Source organism: Hyperolius riggenbachi, chromosome 9 (genome assembly GCF_040937935.1).
Source record: "Hyperolius riggenbachi isolate aHypRig1 chromosome 9, aHypRig1.pri, whole genome shotgun sequence".
Classification (NCBI taxonomy): domain Eukaryota; kingdom Metazoa; phylum Chordata; class Amphibia; order Anura; family Hyperoliidae; genus Hyperolius; species Hyperolius riggenbachi.
In genome coordinates, this window is record NC_090654.1 from 174,445,942 (window position 1) to 174,465,102 (window position 19,161).

Consider the following 19,161-nt stretch of genomic DNA (forward strand, 5'->3'; position numbering starts at 1 on the left):
AAAGCATGCAGATTAGAAGTTTTCTGATTGAAGTCTGACTAGATTAGCTGCATGCTTGTTTCATGTGTGCGATTCAGGTACTACTGCAGTCAAAGAAATTGACAAGACTGCCAGGCAACTTAACCTCCCTAGCGGTAACCTCCCTAGCGGTAATGGCCTAAGGACTATACTACTGAGTGGTGAGAGCCTCAGTGAGGCAGATGCTGATGGACTTGCGGTTTTTGTGACATATTTTACGGACCACTGGATGCTGCTCAGTGAAAGCTTAACATTATTGTCCGTGAGGAAAACGTATTTGCTTGAGGACTTTGTCCCTTTAGGAGCACGACCTATACAGCTCCAGCTTAGTGCAGATACAGCAGGAGAGTATTGGGATCCCAGGTGTGAATGGTGTGTCTGAGGTGCGGTTTGTGTGAGCCCAGCCGGCTGTGCATTATATCTAGCAGTGTGTTTTATGGTTTTAAAGTGACAAATTAGTGACTTGACAGTGTTTTGTACTTTTTTGAATAAAGCGTAATTATGAATTTGAAGCAGAGCCTGACTTTACCATTTTTACAATTATAAGACCTTGATTCTGACATATATTGGTGACTTATGTCTTAAGAATTGGAGGCATAAAATTCTTGAAAAACAAAATGTACTGCGACCCATAAATCCAGAAATAAATGAACCGCCAAGGAGGTAAAAGTAAACCTGAGATGAGCCTGAAAAAAAAAAAAAAAGTCATACATGGGGCTTCCTCCAGCCTCCTGCAGGCTGATCGGTCCCTCACTGTTCTCCTCCGCTGCCTGGATCCTCCACTATGGCTCCCGGTAATTTTCCCAGCCGGGGCTTACTGAATGCTCCCGGCCATGGGAAAAAAAAAAAAAAAGAAACCCACACAGGTATACTAATAAATTTGGAAAAGTGCTCTGCAGTGTGTCCCATCCCCAAGCCTACCTATTTTAAGACAATGACCTCTGATATCAACTGTTTTACAGAGAAAATACTGAATGTAAAATTATTTTATTCCAGTGATTGAAAAAGACTTGAAATGGATGACTTACATGGTCTGCAGGTTAGGTTGTCCGGTTGAAGCAAAGCCTCACAAGCTAGAAAGAGAAATATGTATTCAGTAAGAACATATTGAATATCTGGAGATTTGAAAGGAAATACAGGGCTTGTATGCTTAACAAAGTCATACATAAAATAAACGTAAGAGTTGCCATACAGCCTATTGCAATTGGCAAGGGCAGTCGGTGCTGTTTTCTGTGGAGCCTGTCCATGCACTATATTTTGTATAGAATAAACGATACATTTTTCTAGCTAGTTACAAAACAGACCCATAGCTTCAGCTTCGTTCTATGTTTCATTTAAAGCATACTTGCTCAGTGGAGCCAATCTAGTTTGCTGAACCAATATTCTGAATACAAGCTCATTATGTGTGCATATGTGCTGTTTCGGTTATTCAGCGCTGCGTAATATGTTGGCGCTTTATAAATACAATAAATAATCAGGTAAAAATACACTTTTCTAAATGTGCCAAATAAATATTGCCTCTGTGTTACTATTATATGATTAATATGATTAAGTTAATGCTTCAGAGTTGCACTATGCCATTAAAGGACCACTCCAACAAAAACAAGTAAGCAGTTAAAACATGACAGAAGTGATAGATTTTGGAGTAGTCCATCTCCTCATGGGGGATGCTCTGTGTTTTCTTTGCTTTAAAAAGCACTTCCAAAATAATATGGGAGTAGGGAGGCTGGCAGATGCCTTATTTTGGCAGTTAAACTGCTGTTCAGGATATGCTTTTGAAAACAAAGAAAACCATGAGAATCCCCCATGAGGAAATGGACTAGTGCAAAGCCTGTCTGTTCTGTCAGATTTTAACGGTTTACTTTTTTTCGCCGGAGTGGTCATTGAAGGAGTAATGTGTACATATATTGAACAAAAACAAACAAAAAAAAAAAACAGCTATAGCTGAATAGCGTCAGACTTTTACTTACAGAGCATGGCTTAAATCGGCATACACAAAATTGTGACCTGGTATGCCAAGTCAAATGAGCATTCCCTGATCAGAAATCATCCAGAAAGTGACCGATTCCTACACCACACTGCTTACTCAATTTTCATAGATTTCACTGGAAATCTATTGAACATCCATTAACCCGAAGACATTGTACCACTCTGTACAGATGCTTTTTATGTCATTACTGCATTGTCCTATTATGGCTCACACCAGCTATATGACAATCTGGAAGGACCAATATAGGAGCTGTCTATTCTACTACCAGACTGCAGTGCTTCTGATTTTTCTCCTTTGCTGAAATCATTCATAAAACAGTGCATTTAGCAATCTTCCTCACGTGTATTTCTGGAAAGCTACTTATGCGTACAAGAGCTGTATGACTGCTAAAGGGCTTAAAGCGGAATATAACCCTGCATTTCAACTTTGCTCTAAAACATTATTTACAGCATATTATATGCAACCAGCATTTTTTTTTTTACTAGACCAGCATTGGAAGGGTTAAACACAGAGGTTTAAAGTTCAGTGGAGAGATATGCAGAAGTTCATTTAGATACATTTAACTAAATAGAATGTAACAAGTGATAATGTTACACACTCTTTGGCTGTCCTCCAGCTCCTTCTCAGTCAGAAAGAGTGACTCACATGTCACACTTAGATACATTTATGTAAACAAAATGTATCTATGTCAGCTTCCGATGCGTCTGCAGTTCTGTCCAGGAACTTGAAAGCTCTGTGTAACCCTACCAATGCTGGTCTAGTAAAAAAAAAATGCTGGTTGCATATAATATACTGTAAATAATGTTTTAGAGCAAAGTTGAAATGCAGGGTTATATTCCGCTTTAAGTTGCGAAAGCCCCCCAAAAAATAACAAGTTATTACTTTAAAAAATTTCTTATGAAGAATGCTACTTTCACTTTAAAAATGCTCAAAGGGTTACCACTAAATCACTAACATTTTTAACAGTTTTAAAGTTATTTTTATTAAAACTTTGACTGATGTCCTTTAAATAGCTGATGAGACCTCTCTCAACCCAACACCAAGTGTAATTTTTAAAAAGGAAGGCAATATAAATATTCAAAATAAAACTCCTTTATTTTAGAAAATGTCACCAAGAACAAAACAAAGAATTCCTCACAAAAGTCTGGTGCAGAAGTTGAGGATGCAAGGACTGTGGAAGAGTCTGTGTGCATGGATAGGGAACTGGCTAATGGACAGAAAACAAAGAGTTGTGGTCAATGGATCATACTCAAAATGGGAAACTGTTAGCAGTGGGGTCCCAGAGGGGTCTGTACTGGGTCCAGTGCTCTTCAATTTATTTATTAATGACCTAGTAGATGCAGTAGTGTGCATTGTTGCTATTTTTGCAGATGATACACAATTGTGCAGAATCATCAACACTCAGGAAGATTGGGACATATTGCACCAGGATCTGGATAGGATGGCTATATGGGCACATAAATGGCAGATTAAATTCAATGTTGAAAAATGTAAAGTCATGCAATTTGGTCGTACCAATGGTCTAGCACTATACAAAATAAATGGGATACAGTTGGGGACATCAAACTTGGAGAAGGACTTAGGAGTACTCATTGACAAAAAGTTAAATAATCGCACTCAATGCCAAGCCGCTGCAGCTAAAGCTAACAAAATTTTGGGATGCATTAAAAGGAAAATAAAAACTCGAGATGCTAGTATAATATTGCCCATTTAACTCTCTAGTAAGGCCACATCTGGAATATGGAATTCAGTTCTGGGCACCACATTACAGGAAAGATATTGAAGTTTTAGAGCAGGTGCAGAGACGAGCAACAAAATTATACGTGGGATGGAAGGTCTCACTTACCAAGAAAGGTTTATTTAGTCTAGAGAAAAGACGCCTTAGAGGGGATCTAATTAACATGTATAAATACATCAGAGGGCAATATAAAAGCTTGGCGGATAAGCTTTTTGTCCCTAGGCCTTCTCAAAGGACTAGAGGACATGATCTGCGCATGGAGGAAAAACGTTTTAGCCATTTATATAGGAAAGGGTTCTTTACAGTAAGAGTGAATAAGTTGTGGAATGCATTGCCACAGGAAGTAGTTATGGCAAACTCTATACGTGCATTTAAAGGGGGCTTAGATGCTTTCCTTGCGTTGAAAGACATCCATGGCTACAATTACTAGGTAATGCCTAATGATGTTGATCCAGGGATTTTATCTGATTGCCATCTGGAGTCGGGAAGGAATTTTTTTCCCTTTTGGGGCTAATTGGACCATGCCTTGTAAGGGTTTTTCGCCTTCCTCTGGATCAACAGGGATATGTGAGGAAGCAGGCTGGTGTTGTACTTTGTTCTCTGGTTGAACTCGATGGACGTATGTCTTTTTTCAACCCAAATAACTATGCAACTATGTAATTGTGATTCAGATTCTTATTAACCTGCCTGGCGGTAACCCCGAACGTAGTTCGGGGTAAGCCTAAGCCGCGCAGGAGGTTTTCTCAGGCCCTGCTCGGCCGATTTTCTTAATTTTTTTTTTGCTGGACGCAGCTAGCACTTTGCTAGCTGCGCCAGCACACCGATCGCCACCGCCCCGCGCCTGATCGCCGCTATCCGTCGCGGCGCGTGGGCCCGCCCCCAGACCCCGTGCGCTGCCTGGCCAATCAGTGCCAGGCAGCGCCGAGGGGTGGATCGGGACTCCTAATGACGTCACGACGTCGGTGACGTCATCCCGCCCCATCGCCATGAACGGGATTTCCTGATTGGAGATCGCCGAAGGCGATCGAAGTGGGCGGGGGGATGCCGCTGAGCAGCGGCTATCATGTAGCGAGCCCTGGGCTCGCTACATGATTTAACAAAAAAAAAAAAAAAACTGCTGCGCTGCCTCCTGGCGGAATTTTTCATACCGCCAGGAGGGTTAATGCCTATTAATGGCTATATCAAAGGTAAGTGTACTGTTACAGATTACACATTGTGCCCCATCTATGCAATGCCTACAAAAAATAATGTAGTACAACGCGGTACAGTAGGGTGTCCAGGCATTTTCGCCTGTAGCTGTTGGCACTGCAGTTTTGTTGTGGCCACTCCTGTTCCTTCCAAACAATAGAAGCCACTGTTTGGTGTATAGGAAAAGACAGCATAAGACTTTTTCCATCTTAAATCAAACCTATAAACATTCCATGTGAGAAAATCAGGGCACAGCAAAATGAAGCTGGGAGTGATGTTAGCTGAGCACCTGAGAATCCCTATTGGTCAATACTAACTTAAATTAACCTCTTCGGAATATGTAGCTAAATCTGTGTTAGGTTTATGATGGTTAATCTTAACACAGCGTAGATTTAATTACACTGGTATTTGACCTCCTGCTAAGATTGCACCCATGCACAGTGGTATAGCTAAGAAACTATGGGCCCCGGTGCAAGTTTAGCATTGGGGACCCCCAAGCGCTCTATACATAACAATTGATACGACGCATTAAAACCAATCAAGGACAACCACAGTGTCAGAGGTGCAAGAAGGGGATGGGGAACTGTGTGTTAATGATCACTACTATTTAAATCAACTATAGAAGTGAATATTATCAGCACAGGACCAATAAAGAGCTAATGTGTTCAGGGCCGGATTTACCATAAGGCACTGTAGGCACGTGCCTACAGGCTCCTGATGATGAAAAGGCGGCTCACTCCCCTCCCTGAACACCTCCTTCCCTATGCAGATTTCTCATGAGTGTGTAAATGAGAGGTTACTCATCCTGCTCATAGCTTTCCACTGACGAGATCTCCCTTCAGTCAGGGGCACCTCTAGCTACTTAACACTGAAGGTACCTCTGGCTACCTAATGCTAAGGGAAACCTGTAGCTATGACGGGCAAGGGAAGTAAGGGAGAAGTGACATCTGGGACAGCCAGCACACCTGCAGTGCAATTCAGCGGGATTTTGTAGATTTGCAGAGGGTGACGTCTAGGGTGTCAGGACATCTGTGCCTATAAGTTCCTATGATGTAAATCCAGGCCTGACTGTGTTTGAGGGGTGGGCCCCTCTAGCCCAAGGGCCCCGATGCGGTGGCTACCTCTGCACCCCCTATTGCTACGCCACTGCCCATGCACCACTGCTAACTCAGCTGTCAGACTCCTGAGTTTTCTGTAAGAATCAGAACTGGCTCCTAATCCTGTGACCACTGTGAACCAATCACAGTGATCATAGGGTCAGACTTTTACAACTTGGGCATATTAGTACTAAGGGAGATAAAGGACCATTAAAAAAAAATTGGAAACATCAATCTATTGTATATTAATTTTATATTAGTCTCCTGAGTATAGAGCTAAATGAATCGCCCTGAATTTATACTGAAGTTACGCTCCGATTATAAACTGAATCCCCATTTGCTCAGTTTGTAATATTCAGATGTAACATATACTGTATATATATTTTTACCGTCTTGTTGGGCAGGTGAGGGACTGCTTGTACTACACAGAGTGTATAGGAGAAAAAGGGAAAGGTCTGCTGTTTCAGGGCCCTTTTCCACTACGCTTCAAACTTCAAACCTTAGCCCATCAGAACAGCACCACGATTATCATGTAAATCTCAGTGATTTTTTTTTCCAATAGCGCAATTCGTTTTGACCTGAATAGGAATAGCCGGCCTGTACGAATTTTGCCTTGGTTGCGCTCCTACCCAACGGATCACTGCACAACTGTGACAGTGGAAATAGAGGGTAACCCAATCTCAATGCAGATCTTCTGATTGCATTACCTAGTGTAAAACGGACCCGGGACATGTCGCCTAGCACAGAATTCGTATAATGTTTTTGTACACTTTCTCCTGAATGGCCATATATTGCAGCAAATTTATAGTAACCCGTAATAAAGGAGCTGCTGATAATGGAAAGGAACAAAAAGCTGCTGATAATGGAAAGGAACAAAAAGCTATTAATCTATCCTGACATGTGACTTGAGATAAGCACGTGTATGTACAGTGCCAAGCATACAATTAAAGCGAATCCAAGATGAAAAACTTAAGGGAGCCATACACTAGGTGACCAACCAATCAATCATCCAATTCGATTATTATAATCGAATTGAATGAAAATTGGTGCTGCCAAGTGCATGCCCGACCAACAAAGCGACCAATTTCGGGACAGAAATTGGCCGCACAGTCGAACGCGCATGTTGGTAAATTTCTGGGGCAAGGTTGGTTGGTCGGGTGCGCGGCAGTACAGCGGCCAATTTGCGAATGAGCGATGAGACAACAAGACCCCCGCCGCTGCAAAGTATAAATGTGTGTAGTGCATTTATACATTACCTGTCCGGTGTCAGCCTCCACGCGGTTTCCGTCCATCTCCAGGTTTCGCATACACGCCGGCGGCGCTCTGATGTCACGAAGGCGCATAGCAGCTGACGTCAGACGCTGTGCGATGCTATCATGTATGCGGCTTACCCGGCGAGATGGACTGATGGACCCGGCGAGTTGCTTCAGGACAGGTAATGTATAAATGCACTACATAATTTACATACATTTATACATTTTGGGGGCAGCGGCGGGGCGGGCAGCGGCGGCTCAGCCGATTCCCGGATGATTTCATGCTGAAGTCGGAAGGGAATATGCCTGTAGTGTATGGGCAGATTCGATTAGAGGCATATTTATCTCTAATCAGATTCGATTAGAGATAAATTTGTCTCTTGGTCGAATCTGCCCATATTCGTTCTAGTGTATGGTCACCTTAACTATAACAAGTAACTTGTCTATATCTTATCTAAAGTTTAGATAGTTAACACAGCAAATCTAGCTGCAAACAGCTTCAACAGAATATGATTTCTTCCTGTGATACAATGACAGCAGCCATGTGGTTTGTAAACATTACACACAGCAAGCTTATCTGCATCTTCAGCACTCAGCCTGTGAAAAAAAACCTAATCCCCCCTCCTCCCCTCTGCCTCTGAAATCTCTGGTGAGTAATCCCTCCCCCTCCTCCTGCCCAGGCTGAGCTCCCATGAGCCCTTGCTACTGTCTGAAAATGCCAAGGCTCTCTGAAATACTGTGGGCGAGGCTTGTTTAGTTTATAGGGAATTAGAGTATTAAAACAAAAAAGTATTTGGCTTGAGGAATGCCCTATAAACAATAGGAAAGGAACACAATTATGCAATGAGTTAAAGTTCATCTCGAATCCACTTTAACTAGGTTGTGTTTTTTTTTCTCTCTCTACCTGAAAGAGTTAAACAATTACTCAAGTGAGTTTCCCTCTACCTAGTCGGACTATCACAGATAAGAATAATAGCCATAAATCTCTATCCTGGCAGAGAACAGCTTCTGAATACAGGGAATAGATTAAAAAAAAACGGTTTATAGACTTTGTTCAAAAGACAGCAAGCAATGGGCAGCGCTCACGGTTTATAGATTTTGGCTTCAAACGGTGTCAGACTGTATCTCTGTCATTCTGCTGAGTCAAATCCTTTTTCAGCTTTTAAAGTGAACAGAGAGGTATATGGAGGTGGCCATATTTATTTCCTTTTAAACAATACCCCTGCTGATTTATTTGGCTACAGTATCTGAATCACACACTTTGAACAAGCATGTGAATAATCTTGTCACATTTTTGTCAGAATCAAGGGTTGTGCATGCTTGTTCAGGGTCTATGGCTAAAAGTATTATTAGAGGTAGAGGATTAGCAGGACAGACGATGTGCATTGTTCAAAAGAAACACAATATGGCAGCCTCCATACCCCTTATATCCTTCTCACTTCAGGTTCCCTTTAAAGCAAACCTGTGACTTTCGGAAATTAAAAAGTGAAACACTTACCTCAGGAGAGGGACACCTCTGGAGCCTCCAGAGGCTTCCCACTTCCTTCTCCAGACCCCTCCTGGACACCAGGACCTCCCAGAACTTTGTGGCCGCACTCCTGTACATGAAAGAGTGTGGCCGCACTGCGCCTGTGCAGTAGCACTGAATTCCCCAGGCTTCATCAGAAAAAGCAGAGCCCAATCAGTTCCATGCTACTGTGCAGGTGGTGAGATGTCAACAAGGGATTGTCAATGGTCATCGTGAGGTCCCAGCACTGGAACAGCCCAGGAGGAGGACAGGGGAAGCCTCTAGATTTTCAGAGACTTGCCCTTTTTAGGTAAGTACCCACATTTGGGGCACTTTTTTTCACTATATGTAAACTTTAAAGGACTTCAGATGCCACTAACAAAATCTATTTTTTACTCACTTGGGGCTTCTTCCAGCCCCGAGCAGCAGTCTCAGTCCCTCGCCCCAGCCCTCTTCCGTGTTTCCCGCTGGCAATGATGGTGACCCGCCAGCTGGGTCGGCTCTTCTGCGAGTGCCTGTGCTTCCACATCATCTGGCACGTACTGCGCAGGTGCAGTATGTGCCAGACATTGTGAATGCGCAGGCACGAATGCCCGCACAGGTGCAGAAGAGTCGACCCCACCAGCGGGTCACCATCACCAGGGCTGAGACTGCTGCTCGGGGCTGGAAGAAGCCCCAGGTGAGTAAAAATAGATTTTGTTATTCCCATCAGAAGTCCTTTTAACAGTAAATAAAACTGTAGGATTCTAAAGAATTAAGAAAAAAAAGTGCCATTTTATAAGAGTAGGAGAATAGATACAATTGTTTATATCATCAATATACAGTATTTTCAGCTCAGGGATACTCTGAAGCCCAGAAAACAAACCCCCCCTGTATTTAAGGATTATTCATTTTCAGGTGCAGCATTTATATTACCCATTGCCTTCCGGTGAGTTTAGTACTGTGATTCTGAAACAATATTTTTTTAAGAAAAGACGATCAGAGCAGGGAAACCTGCCAGCTGTTTGTCTTCCTCTGGAAGAAATGAGTTGATGAATTGGAATGCAGCCATAAAGGAGAGTTCTGCCACATGCTGCAGGCTTTCTGGGACTTACCCAGTTGGGCCCATCATACTTGTTGTGGCTTGTCACAAGTGGGATCCAATAAGAGAGAGGCTTTTGGGCTACTGTATTCAGTTCTCCCAGCACATCCTGCTGAATTGTTTCCAGAGTGTCTTTAGCAGAACAGTAACATATACATATGATTTAATTTACTACTGTTTATACACTAATGTATCCTGCAATATTCATAGATGGGAGCAGAGCTTACAGCAGACAAATGCTTGATGGTCCTTGAGCTGTTTTTAAGCTATAAGGATGAAGCAACTAAATGCCATGCCCTTAGGATTAGCGGGAGCAAGACTCCATCATCTGTAGACTGAACCCAGACAATGGATTGCAGCTCATCAACAAATGGCAGATATGCCAGATCTGTTGGTCTAAAAAAAAAAAAACAGATGCAACTGATGCGACCCACCTTTCTGTGGGTCGCAGCAGTAACTGCTTGGCATACAGCACCGTGCAACAGGAAGTCAGCAGCTAGATCCTCCTAGTGTGACACTCTCAGGCAGCACCAGATAAACAGTAGAGGCAACCATTTGATATCTTGAGATAAGGGCCCATACGCAATTAACTTTTTCTCCTGAATAACTTTTTCTCCTGAATTTTTTCCTAGGTGATATTTTCACCACTAGCTAATAAAATGCCCTTTTAACCACCAGAAAGCAAGAATATTCTCAGAATAATTATGATAGTACATTTTCACATATTTTGTGTTACTTTTTCCACTGCAAAGTGCTAAAAAGTTTAAAGAGACAATGAAAATATATTTCCTAGGAGAAAACTCTGGAGAAAAAATGAATTGCATATGGGCCATGGTCGCCAAGAGCTACATAAGTTTGTCCCGGGGTAAGGTCTAGTGACCCAGGAAGTAAATCCCATCCATCAAACATGGCAAGTCTCACTGCTGTCTTCTATTCCTCTCCTATGTGTCTACTGTTGCTCTTACATACACCCTCTCCTATATACATATTCTTATAGTTAAACTTATGTAGGAGAAAGTAACAACATTTGGTAAAAAGCAGTAATGTATGGCGCCTCTATTTATCGATTATTTTATTGATCTTATGGAAGAAAACAGCACAAACCGAACCTGCATATACCAGTAAGTGAATACTTGTATCCACAACAACACTTACTGCGTGTTCTGAAGAAAAATGGATGATAGTTGCTTTCATTTTTAATCGAAGGAAAAGGAACTATTTTCACAAAATAGTCTGTTTCAAACTTCAAGTTCAAGAAAGGTTGGGTCTCCATAATCTGAAGATAAAAAAGTGACATGGGTTAGGAATATCAAAAAGCATTTTTCAATACATCAGTAGCAGCAGTGTTAAACCTGTAACCGTGGGGGGAGGACATCACCTAATAGACAGTTTTCTAAAGATACTAAGAGACATACAGTGATGTGAAAAACTATTTGCCCCCTTCCTAATTTCTTATTCTTTTGCATGTTTGTCACACTTAAATGTTTCTGCTCAAACGTTAACTATTAGTCAAAGATAAAATGATTGAACACAAAATGCAGTTTTAAATGATGGTTTTTATTATTTAGGGAGAAAATACAACAACCTCAAAATGGCCTACATGGCCCTGTGTGAAAAAGAAATTACCCCCTGAACCTAATAACTGGTTGGGCCACCCTTAGCAGCAATAACTTGCAACGAGTCTTTTACAGCGCTCTGGAGGAATTTTGGCCCACTCATCTTTGCAGAATTGTTGTAATTCAGCTTTATCTGAGGGTTTTCTAGCATGAACTGCCTTTTTAAGGTCATGCCACAACATCTCAATAGGATTCAGGTCAGGACTTTGACTAGGCCACTCCAAAGTCTTCATTTTGTTTTTCTTCAGCCAGAGGTGGATTTGCTGGTATGTTTTGGGTCATTGTCCTGCTGCAGCACCCAAGATTGCTTCAGCTTTAGTTGACGAACAGATGGCCGAACATTCTCTTTCAGGATTTTTTGGTAGACAGTAGAATGCATGGTTCCATCTATCACAGCAAGCCTTCCAGGTCCTGAAGCAGCAAAACAACCCCAGACCATCACATTACCACCACCATATTTTACTGTTGGTATGATATTCTTTTGCTGAAATGCTGTGTTACTTCTACGCCAGATGTAACGGGACACACACCTTCCAAAAAGTTCAACTTTTGTCTCGTCGGTCCACAAGGTATTTTCCCAAAAGTCTTGGCAATCATTGAGATTTTTTTTAGCAAAATTGAGACAAGCCTTAATGTTCTTTTTGCTAAAGTGGTTTGCGCCTTGGATATCTGCCATGCAGGTCGTTTTTGCCCAGTCTCTTTCTTTTGGTGGAGTCGTGAACACTGACCTTTATTGAGGCATGTGAGGCCTGCAGTTCTTTAGATGTTGTCCTGGAGTCTTTTGTGGCCTCTCAGGTGAGTTTTCTCTGCACTCTTGGGGTAATTTTGGTCAGCCGGCCACTCCTGGGAAGGTTCATCACTGTTCCATGTTTTTGCCATTTGTGGATAATGGCTCTCACTGTGGTTCGCTGGAGTCCCAAAGCTTTAGAAATGGCTTTATAACTTTTACCAGACTGATAGATCTCAATTACTTTTGTTCTCATTTGTTCCTGAATTTCTTTGGATCTTGGCATGATGTCTAGCTTTTGAGGTGCTTTTGGTCTACTTCTCTGTGTCAGATAGCTCCAATTTAAGGGATTTCCTGATTGAAACAAGTGTGGCAGTAATCAGGCCTGGGGGTGACTACAGAAATTGAACTCAGGTGTGATAAACCACAGTTAAGTTATTTTTTAACAAGGGGGGCAATTTTTTTTTCACACAGGGCCATGTAGATTTGGAGTTTTTTTTCTCACTAAATAAAAACCATCATTTAAAACTGCATTTTGTGTTCAATTATGTTATCTTTCACTAATAGTTAACGATTTTTGATGAGCAGAAACATTTAAGTGTGACAAACATGCAAAAGAATAAGAAATCAGGAAGGGGGCAAATAGTTTTTCACATCACTGTAATACTTTGGTTGACCGAAATGGCTAATATCGGTTGACCATTTACGGCAAGAAAGATGGTGTCCTAGAGCCTGATCCACTGGGATGGAGCATTTGAGAAGTATCTTGGAACCAACACAAATCACCCACCAATATATCCTTTTTCAGCAGACATTACTAAGTATTGTCTATGGAGTGGTCTGATGGCAGGCCAGCTGCAAGTTCTAGCTTACTAGCAGATTAACGTTTCAAGTTTATGTCACCTTAAAAATCTGTCTATCCATTTAATAAACTTCTAATTTGCATGCATTTTGAACTTTAGAATTGTTTGAGATAGTGGTCCTTTAAGAAGCTGCAAGCTGCCACTCAGGTGGACAGGGCTTGGAAACCAGTGAAATATTTGAGCTACAAGATGAAGGTTCAGTCCAGGGCTGGAAGGGAGACACAGGTGAGCTTATTGTGGGAGGCATGAAAATACACCTAGTGGGAAAGAGTACTAAAATCAGGGAAGGTAAGGCTATAATTACAAGAGAGGGTGATCTAATGTCAAAGAAAGGTACAAAGGGGGCTTTGTTTCATGCGATGATGCAATAATTACTATGAGGAGTCATGAAGGGGGCTCTAATTACGGGGGAGGAAGGACAAAGTGGCTCTTAATTAAAAGGAGAAAGCATTACTTTAAGGGGTGCAGTTATTGAAGAGAAAGGTTCAGAAGGGGTGGGGGATATTACAGGAAATTTAGCACAGAGAAGGCATTAAAGGAAAACTTAAGTGAGAAAAATGTAGAGGCTGCCATATTTATTTCCTTTTAAACAATACCAGTTGCCTGACTGTCCTGCTGATCTGCTGGGTTTGCAGTAGTGTCTGAATCACACCAGATATAAGCATGCAGCTAATCTAGTCAGATCTGACAATGTCAGAAATACCTGATCTGCATACAGTATATGCTTTTACAAGGTCTATGACTGAAAGTATGAGAGGCAGAGAATCAGCAGGACAGCCAGACAACTGGTATTGCTTAAAAGGAAATATATGGCAGCTTCCATATCCCTCTCACTTCAGTTGTCCTTTAATTATAGAGAAGGGTGCACTGATAAGCCACATTGGGGCACAGGTGAGGCTCTTATTATAGGGAAGATGGCACAAAGATGGCTCTGATTACAGGGAAGGGGAGAAAAAAGTGGATGGATTTACTTACAGGGAAAGGGGCACAAAAGGGGCTGTATTTACATGGAGGGATGACACAGGGGGTCTCATTACAGGAGGGGGGCCAAAAAGGAACCTTTAACCACTTCACCCCAAAGGGTTTTTTACCCTACCGGACAAGAGTGATTTTCACCTTTCAGTGCTCATCCCTTTCATTTGCCAATAGCTTAATCACTACTAATCACAATGAAATTATCTATATCTTGTTTTTTTCACCACCAATTGGGTGTTTTGGGGTTAATATTTGTTTTCAGTAATTCCTTTATTTTCTATGCATTTTAAAGTGAAAAACAAGGAAAAAATGAAAAAATACACAATTTCTCCAATTTTATCCCCGATAGTTTTAATATAAACACTGCTACTGTGCATAAAACCCACACATTTTATCTGCCTATTTGCCCTGGTTATCACAAGATTTTAACCACTTTACCCCCCACGGTATGAATTTCTCCGTCCCTTTCACCCCCCCCCCCCCCCCCCCCAAAAAAAACCAAGGGACGGAGAAATCCGTACCTCCCGCACTCCCGCTGCTGTCCGCCGCTCGTGCGCGCGCTCCCGCCGCTCATGCACGCCGCCGCCCGCCCGGAGATCAATGAACGGGAAAATCCATTCCCGTTCGTTGATCTAAGCCCCCGCAATGATCTGCTGCTTCTATGAGAAACAGCGCGATCATTGTAATTTTTCCAGCCTCATAGTGCTTTCTGTAAGCGTCCTTCCGGACGCTTACAGGTCGCATGAACACAAACTCACTGTGGCCATCTTGTGGCCAAATAGTAAAACTACACCCTAAAGCATTTTACATATACAAATACTTTAGTTTTACACAATAAATTAACTCATTACCTCCCACACTCCCCAATTTTTATTTTTTTGTAATTAAAAAAAAATAAAAAATACAAAAACAAATAGTTACCTTAGGGACTGAACTTTTAAAATATTTATGTCAAGAGGGTATAACACTGTTACTTTATAAACTACGGGCTTGTAATTAGGGATGGATGCAAAACTGAAAAAAATGCACCTTTATTTCCAAATAAAATATTGGCGCCAAACATTGTGATAGGGACATAATTTAAACGGTTTTATAACCGGGACAAATGGGCAAATAAATGCATTATTTAAAAACTATAATGGCCAAAAACTGAAAAATAATGTTTTCCCACATTTTTTCCTATTTTCCCATTAAAACACATTTAGAATAAAATAATTCTTGGCATAATGTCGCACCTAAAGAAAGCCTAATTGGTGGCGAAAAAAACAAGATTTAGTTCATTTCATTGCGATAAGTAATAATAAAGTTATAGACGAATGAATGGAAGGAGCGCTGAAAGGTGAAAATTGCTCTGGTGTTCAAGGGGTAAAACCCCTCAGTGGTGAAGTGGTTAATTACGTCCCTAGTACAAAGTATGGGGACAATATATTATTTGGAAATAAAGGTGTATTTTTTCTATGGTGTCTTTTTTTCACTAATCTCATGTGCACCTGTACGCGGGGGAGCGTGCACCTGTACGCGGGGGAGCGTGCACCTGTACGCGGGGGAGCGTGCACCTGTACGCGGGGGAGCGTGCACCTGTACGCGGGGGAGCGTGCACCTGTACGCGGGGGAGCGTGCACCTGTACGCGGGGGAGCGTGCACCTGTACGCGGGGGAGCGTGCACCTGTACGCGGGGGAGCGTGCACCTGTACGCGGGGGAGCGGCAGCAGTGCTGTTTGACTTATAAAACCGTCCTGGAGCCGTTAAGAGGCTCTAGCAGGACGTTTTTATAAGTCTGCTTGTCATTAAGTGGTTAAAGCAATCCTGAAGTCAAATTAAATTGATGACACAATTGTATCTAATGCTGGGAATACACCATGAGATTATTTGACAGATCAAGGGCTTGATACATAATTTCCGACAGGTCCGATATGATCAATTTTCTCATAGAAGTGAAGGGAAAATCGATCCAAAAAATTGATCAGCCAGTAAATCTGTCAAAAAAATTGTGTATTCCCAGCTTAAAGTCCCAATCCTAAATAGGGCAGTGCTGGAATCTTATGGTTTTGTTTTTATTTTGAAAGTTTAAAAATACTTTATGTTCTGGTAGCCTCCCTCCCCCTGCCTCCCAAGGTATGACAAGAAACTGTGCTAGTGGTTCAATTTCCTTTTCTTTTCTTTTTTTTTTATAATTCTTTGGGCTACTAGTGAATGTTATGAAATGTATATACACTTATTTTGTATATCCAAAAAAGAAACAGTAACAAAATATTGATATTGCTTTTATATCACGTACCACTTTTTTAAAACTGGAATTTAGCTGCTTGGGGTCCTTGAGCACCATCTGCTGACACATCCGGCCCTCTGACTTCAGTTCCTCCAGAATAATGCGAAAACCTTTCAGATACTCAATGCCTGGAAAATACAACACAGACATCCAAATGAAGGAAAAAAAAACCTACACTTTCTCTCCCTCTCTTTTAGAGAAGGGGTGTAATACTGTTGTCATAGAAGCAGTCACTACTGACAACCAAAAACAGACAGGGTTGCCAGTGGTATGACTATTTCAAGACCTTAAGCCAGACAAAGACAATCCGTGATCTTGGCAGAAGCTCTGACATTTCATAAACTTTGGTAGATTTGTGAAACGCGCCCCCTTGCCTGCACAATGAACAATGCCACAGAGAGGCAGACAGCATTATAGGCAGGTCTTGGATATGCACAGAATTGTGCTCCCAAGGTATAGATTGTGCTGTGTGCTTTGGAGGAAAGTCAACAATTCAATCTTGGCTCTTCACTGCCGACAGAAGAAAAGGGCTGTTTGTTTTGCTAGGCAGAGCTTGAAAGACTAGAACCGATGCTCTCCTGCTGCATAAAAGTACCTGTCTGCCAGGGAATGCTGGGACATGTTGTTCTTCAACAGCTGGAGAGCCACTGCATTCTCAGTCTTGCAATTTTCCATACAATAATAATAATAATCCAATAATCCAAACATTTGTATAGCGCTTTTCTCCTGTCGGACTCAAAGCGCTCAAGAGCTGCAGCCACTGGGACACGCTCAAGAGGCCACCCTGCAGTGTTAGGGAGTCTTGCCTTGAACTCCTTACTGAATAGGTACTTTACCTAGCCAGGATTCATACAAGATGGTGACTAAACAGCACAACGTTTCTGGATACCATCAGGGCTGAAATGTACATCAATGTAATTTGCTTTTCAATGAAAAGTAAACCTTGTAGCCTGCAGACATATAGATCATCACAGGATGGGTGTCTTGACCATTAGAACTGCCATATTTTCAACTGGACTTCGATGCCCGACATGGGAAATGGTTCATACCTCTCTGATCACAGCTCAGATGGGAATATTGATAGTTTTACCAGCCTGCCTCCCAATTAGCTTTTAAGTTATTTAAGGTGGTAAAATGATCAAAAATTCCCCAGTAAAGTTTTATTTCTGTAGGGCATTCCTTGCCAGTGGTGCCTCAGTTTCCAGCAGCTGCAGCTCAGCATAATGATTAGGTGCTAACTACATTAACATATCAATTTAACATTCATGCGTCACAGAAAATTAAAAAGTTAAACTAAAAATTAAAATTAGAAGGTTTCATCTTAACATAAAAGGTAGCAACAGCAATCACTTGGTCTGGATAGGTCTCTAGCTAAAGGCATCTATGGTTATAATGGCTGAAGGATGGCGTGATGCTTTATCTGAAAAATTCAGGCTACTCTTGTAGGACTTTTCTTGCCCGATAGCTTGGGGGAACAAGGGGCGGGGGGTTGTGGTATCGTGGTCATACATGCCTAGATTTCTGCCCGATGTGGCAAGCAGAGCAATCCCTCTTTGATCTGAATCTCAGAGAGGGTTACATTCCCCCCATACACTGCACATATATTTTACCATGAAATTAATACAGTGCAACACTATGGGCCATCAATCTAGCACTGCACCCAGGCGACCTAAATTTCCAATAATTGTAATTTTTTAATTGTAATGAATACATTTTTTTGCTGCAAATCACTTGAAATTACAACTGATACAGCTTGTTGCACCACAGATAACAGGCAGATTCGATCCTAGTGATTGAACCTGATGCTAAATTGATGCACGCATGGCCAGCTTTACTGCTGAGAAATTACCACCCAGGAAAACAAATGTGCTGACTCATTTATTACCGTCAGGGTTTTTTTTGTAAACAACTTGCCATCAGTATGTATTGTCTGATAAAATGTGGCTTCAAGACCTCTTTGTACAGGTAATGCCTAAAACACAAACGGTTTCACCAGAGCCTAAAATTGAAGGGCCTAAACTGAAGCCTTGCAGTGGCTAATCAGATTTGTGAGCGGATGATGGATAAATTTGCCGTTTTGCTAATTAATGAAGCTGCCAGTTATCGGCAACTCCTAAATCTAGTTAGCTTTTACAAAGTTCCAGTTCAGCCTCTGCAATTTCCGGTTCCTTTGCATATTAACTGGATTTTCCAATCATCTCTAGAATACCGCTATGGGCAGCTTGATCTTCAGCAGTAAATTCTTATCAGGTATCCGGTAGTCTTTGTTCTAGGGGATGGCTAACTTCTTTGCTATGAAAATTCCAGCTATAGTTAACAAGAATCCTTCATGTCACTAATCTGAGTTTAGCTTAATATGCGTGGGAAAATTACAAGCTCACTTGGATTGATGAACAGATCCTCTTTCAATCTGTGCAACACTCCTGTGATATAAACTAAATCACAATAAAAATGGATCACTTTTTTGCAGGTGATATTTCTCGACTTAGACCCTAGTAATATCACAGTTTCTTAAAATATTAAACAAAGTCAACAATCTCTCCTGCAAGTTAACCAGAAGGATGGCAGCTTGCTTTTTGCAAGGTAGACGTTCAACTTTATATGGTTTAATAATTGTAACCCAGAAACCACATCTCACTTTCTGAGATCCATAAACCAAAAATATTAAATGACTTTTCCTTTCCGAGCCTTGATATTTCATAGACGTTTAACAGACCCCCATTAGTACCCACCAGAGCTTATAATTTTATACAATAAACGGAAACTTCATGTAAAACATTATGAAACATATGTTTTATGCATGTAACATGATGTCTTCTTTCCTCCCATTGGAGGACCC

At 41.6% G+C, this 19,161-nt stretch overlaps 1 protein-coding gene across 3 annotated transcripts in view; it reads right to left on the minus strand.

The window, feature by feature from the left end:
- Positions 1 to 19,161, minus strand: part of IL17RD (interleukin 17 receptor D) — a 148,763-nt gene that overhangs the window by 22,707 nt on the left and 106,895 nt on the right. For all 3 annotated transcript variants that reach the window (XM_068251740.1, XM_068251741.1, XM_068251742.1), the window contains exons 4-6: positions 16,332 to 16,450; positions 11,028 to 11,148; positions 1,047 to 1,091 (exon numbers count right to left, since the gene is read on the minus strand). In XM_068251740.1, the coding sequence (XP_068107841.1) occupies positions 1,047 to 1,091; positions 11,028 to 11,148; positions 16,332 to 16,450 (285 nt within the window). The remainder of the gene's footprint in view (positions 1 to 1,046; positions 1,092 to 11,027; positions 11,149 to 16,331; positions 16,451 to 19,161) is intronic.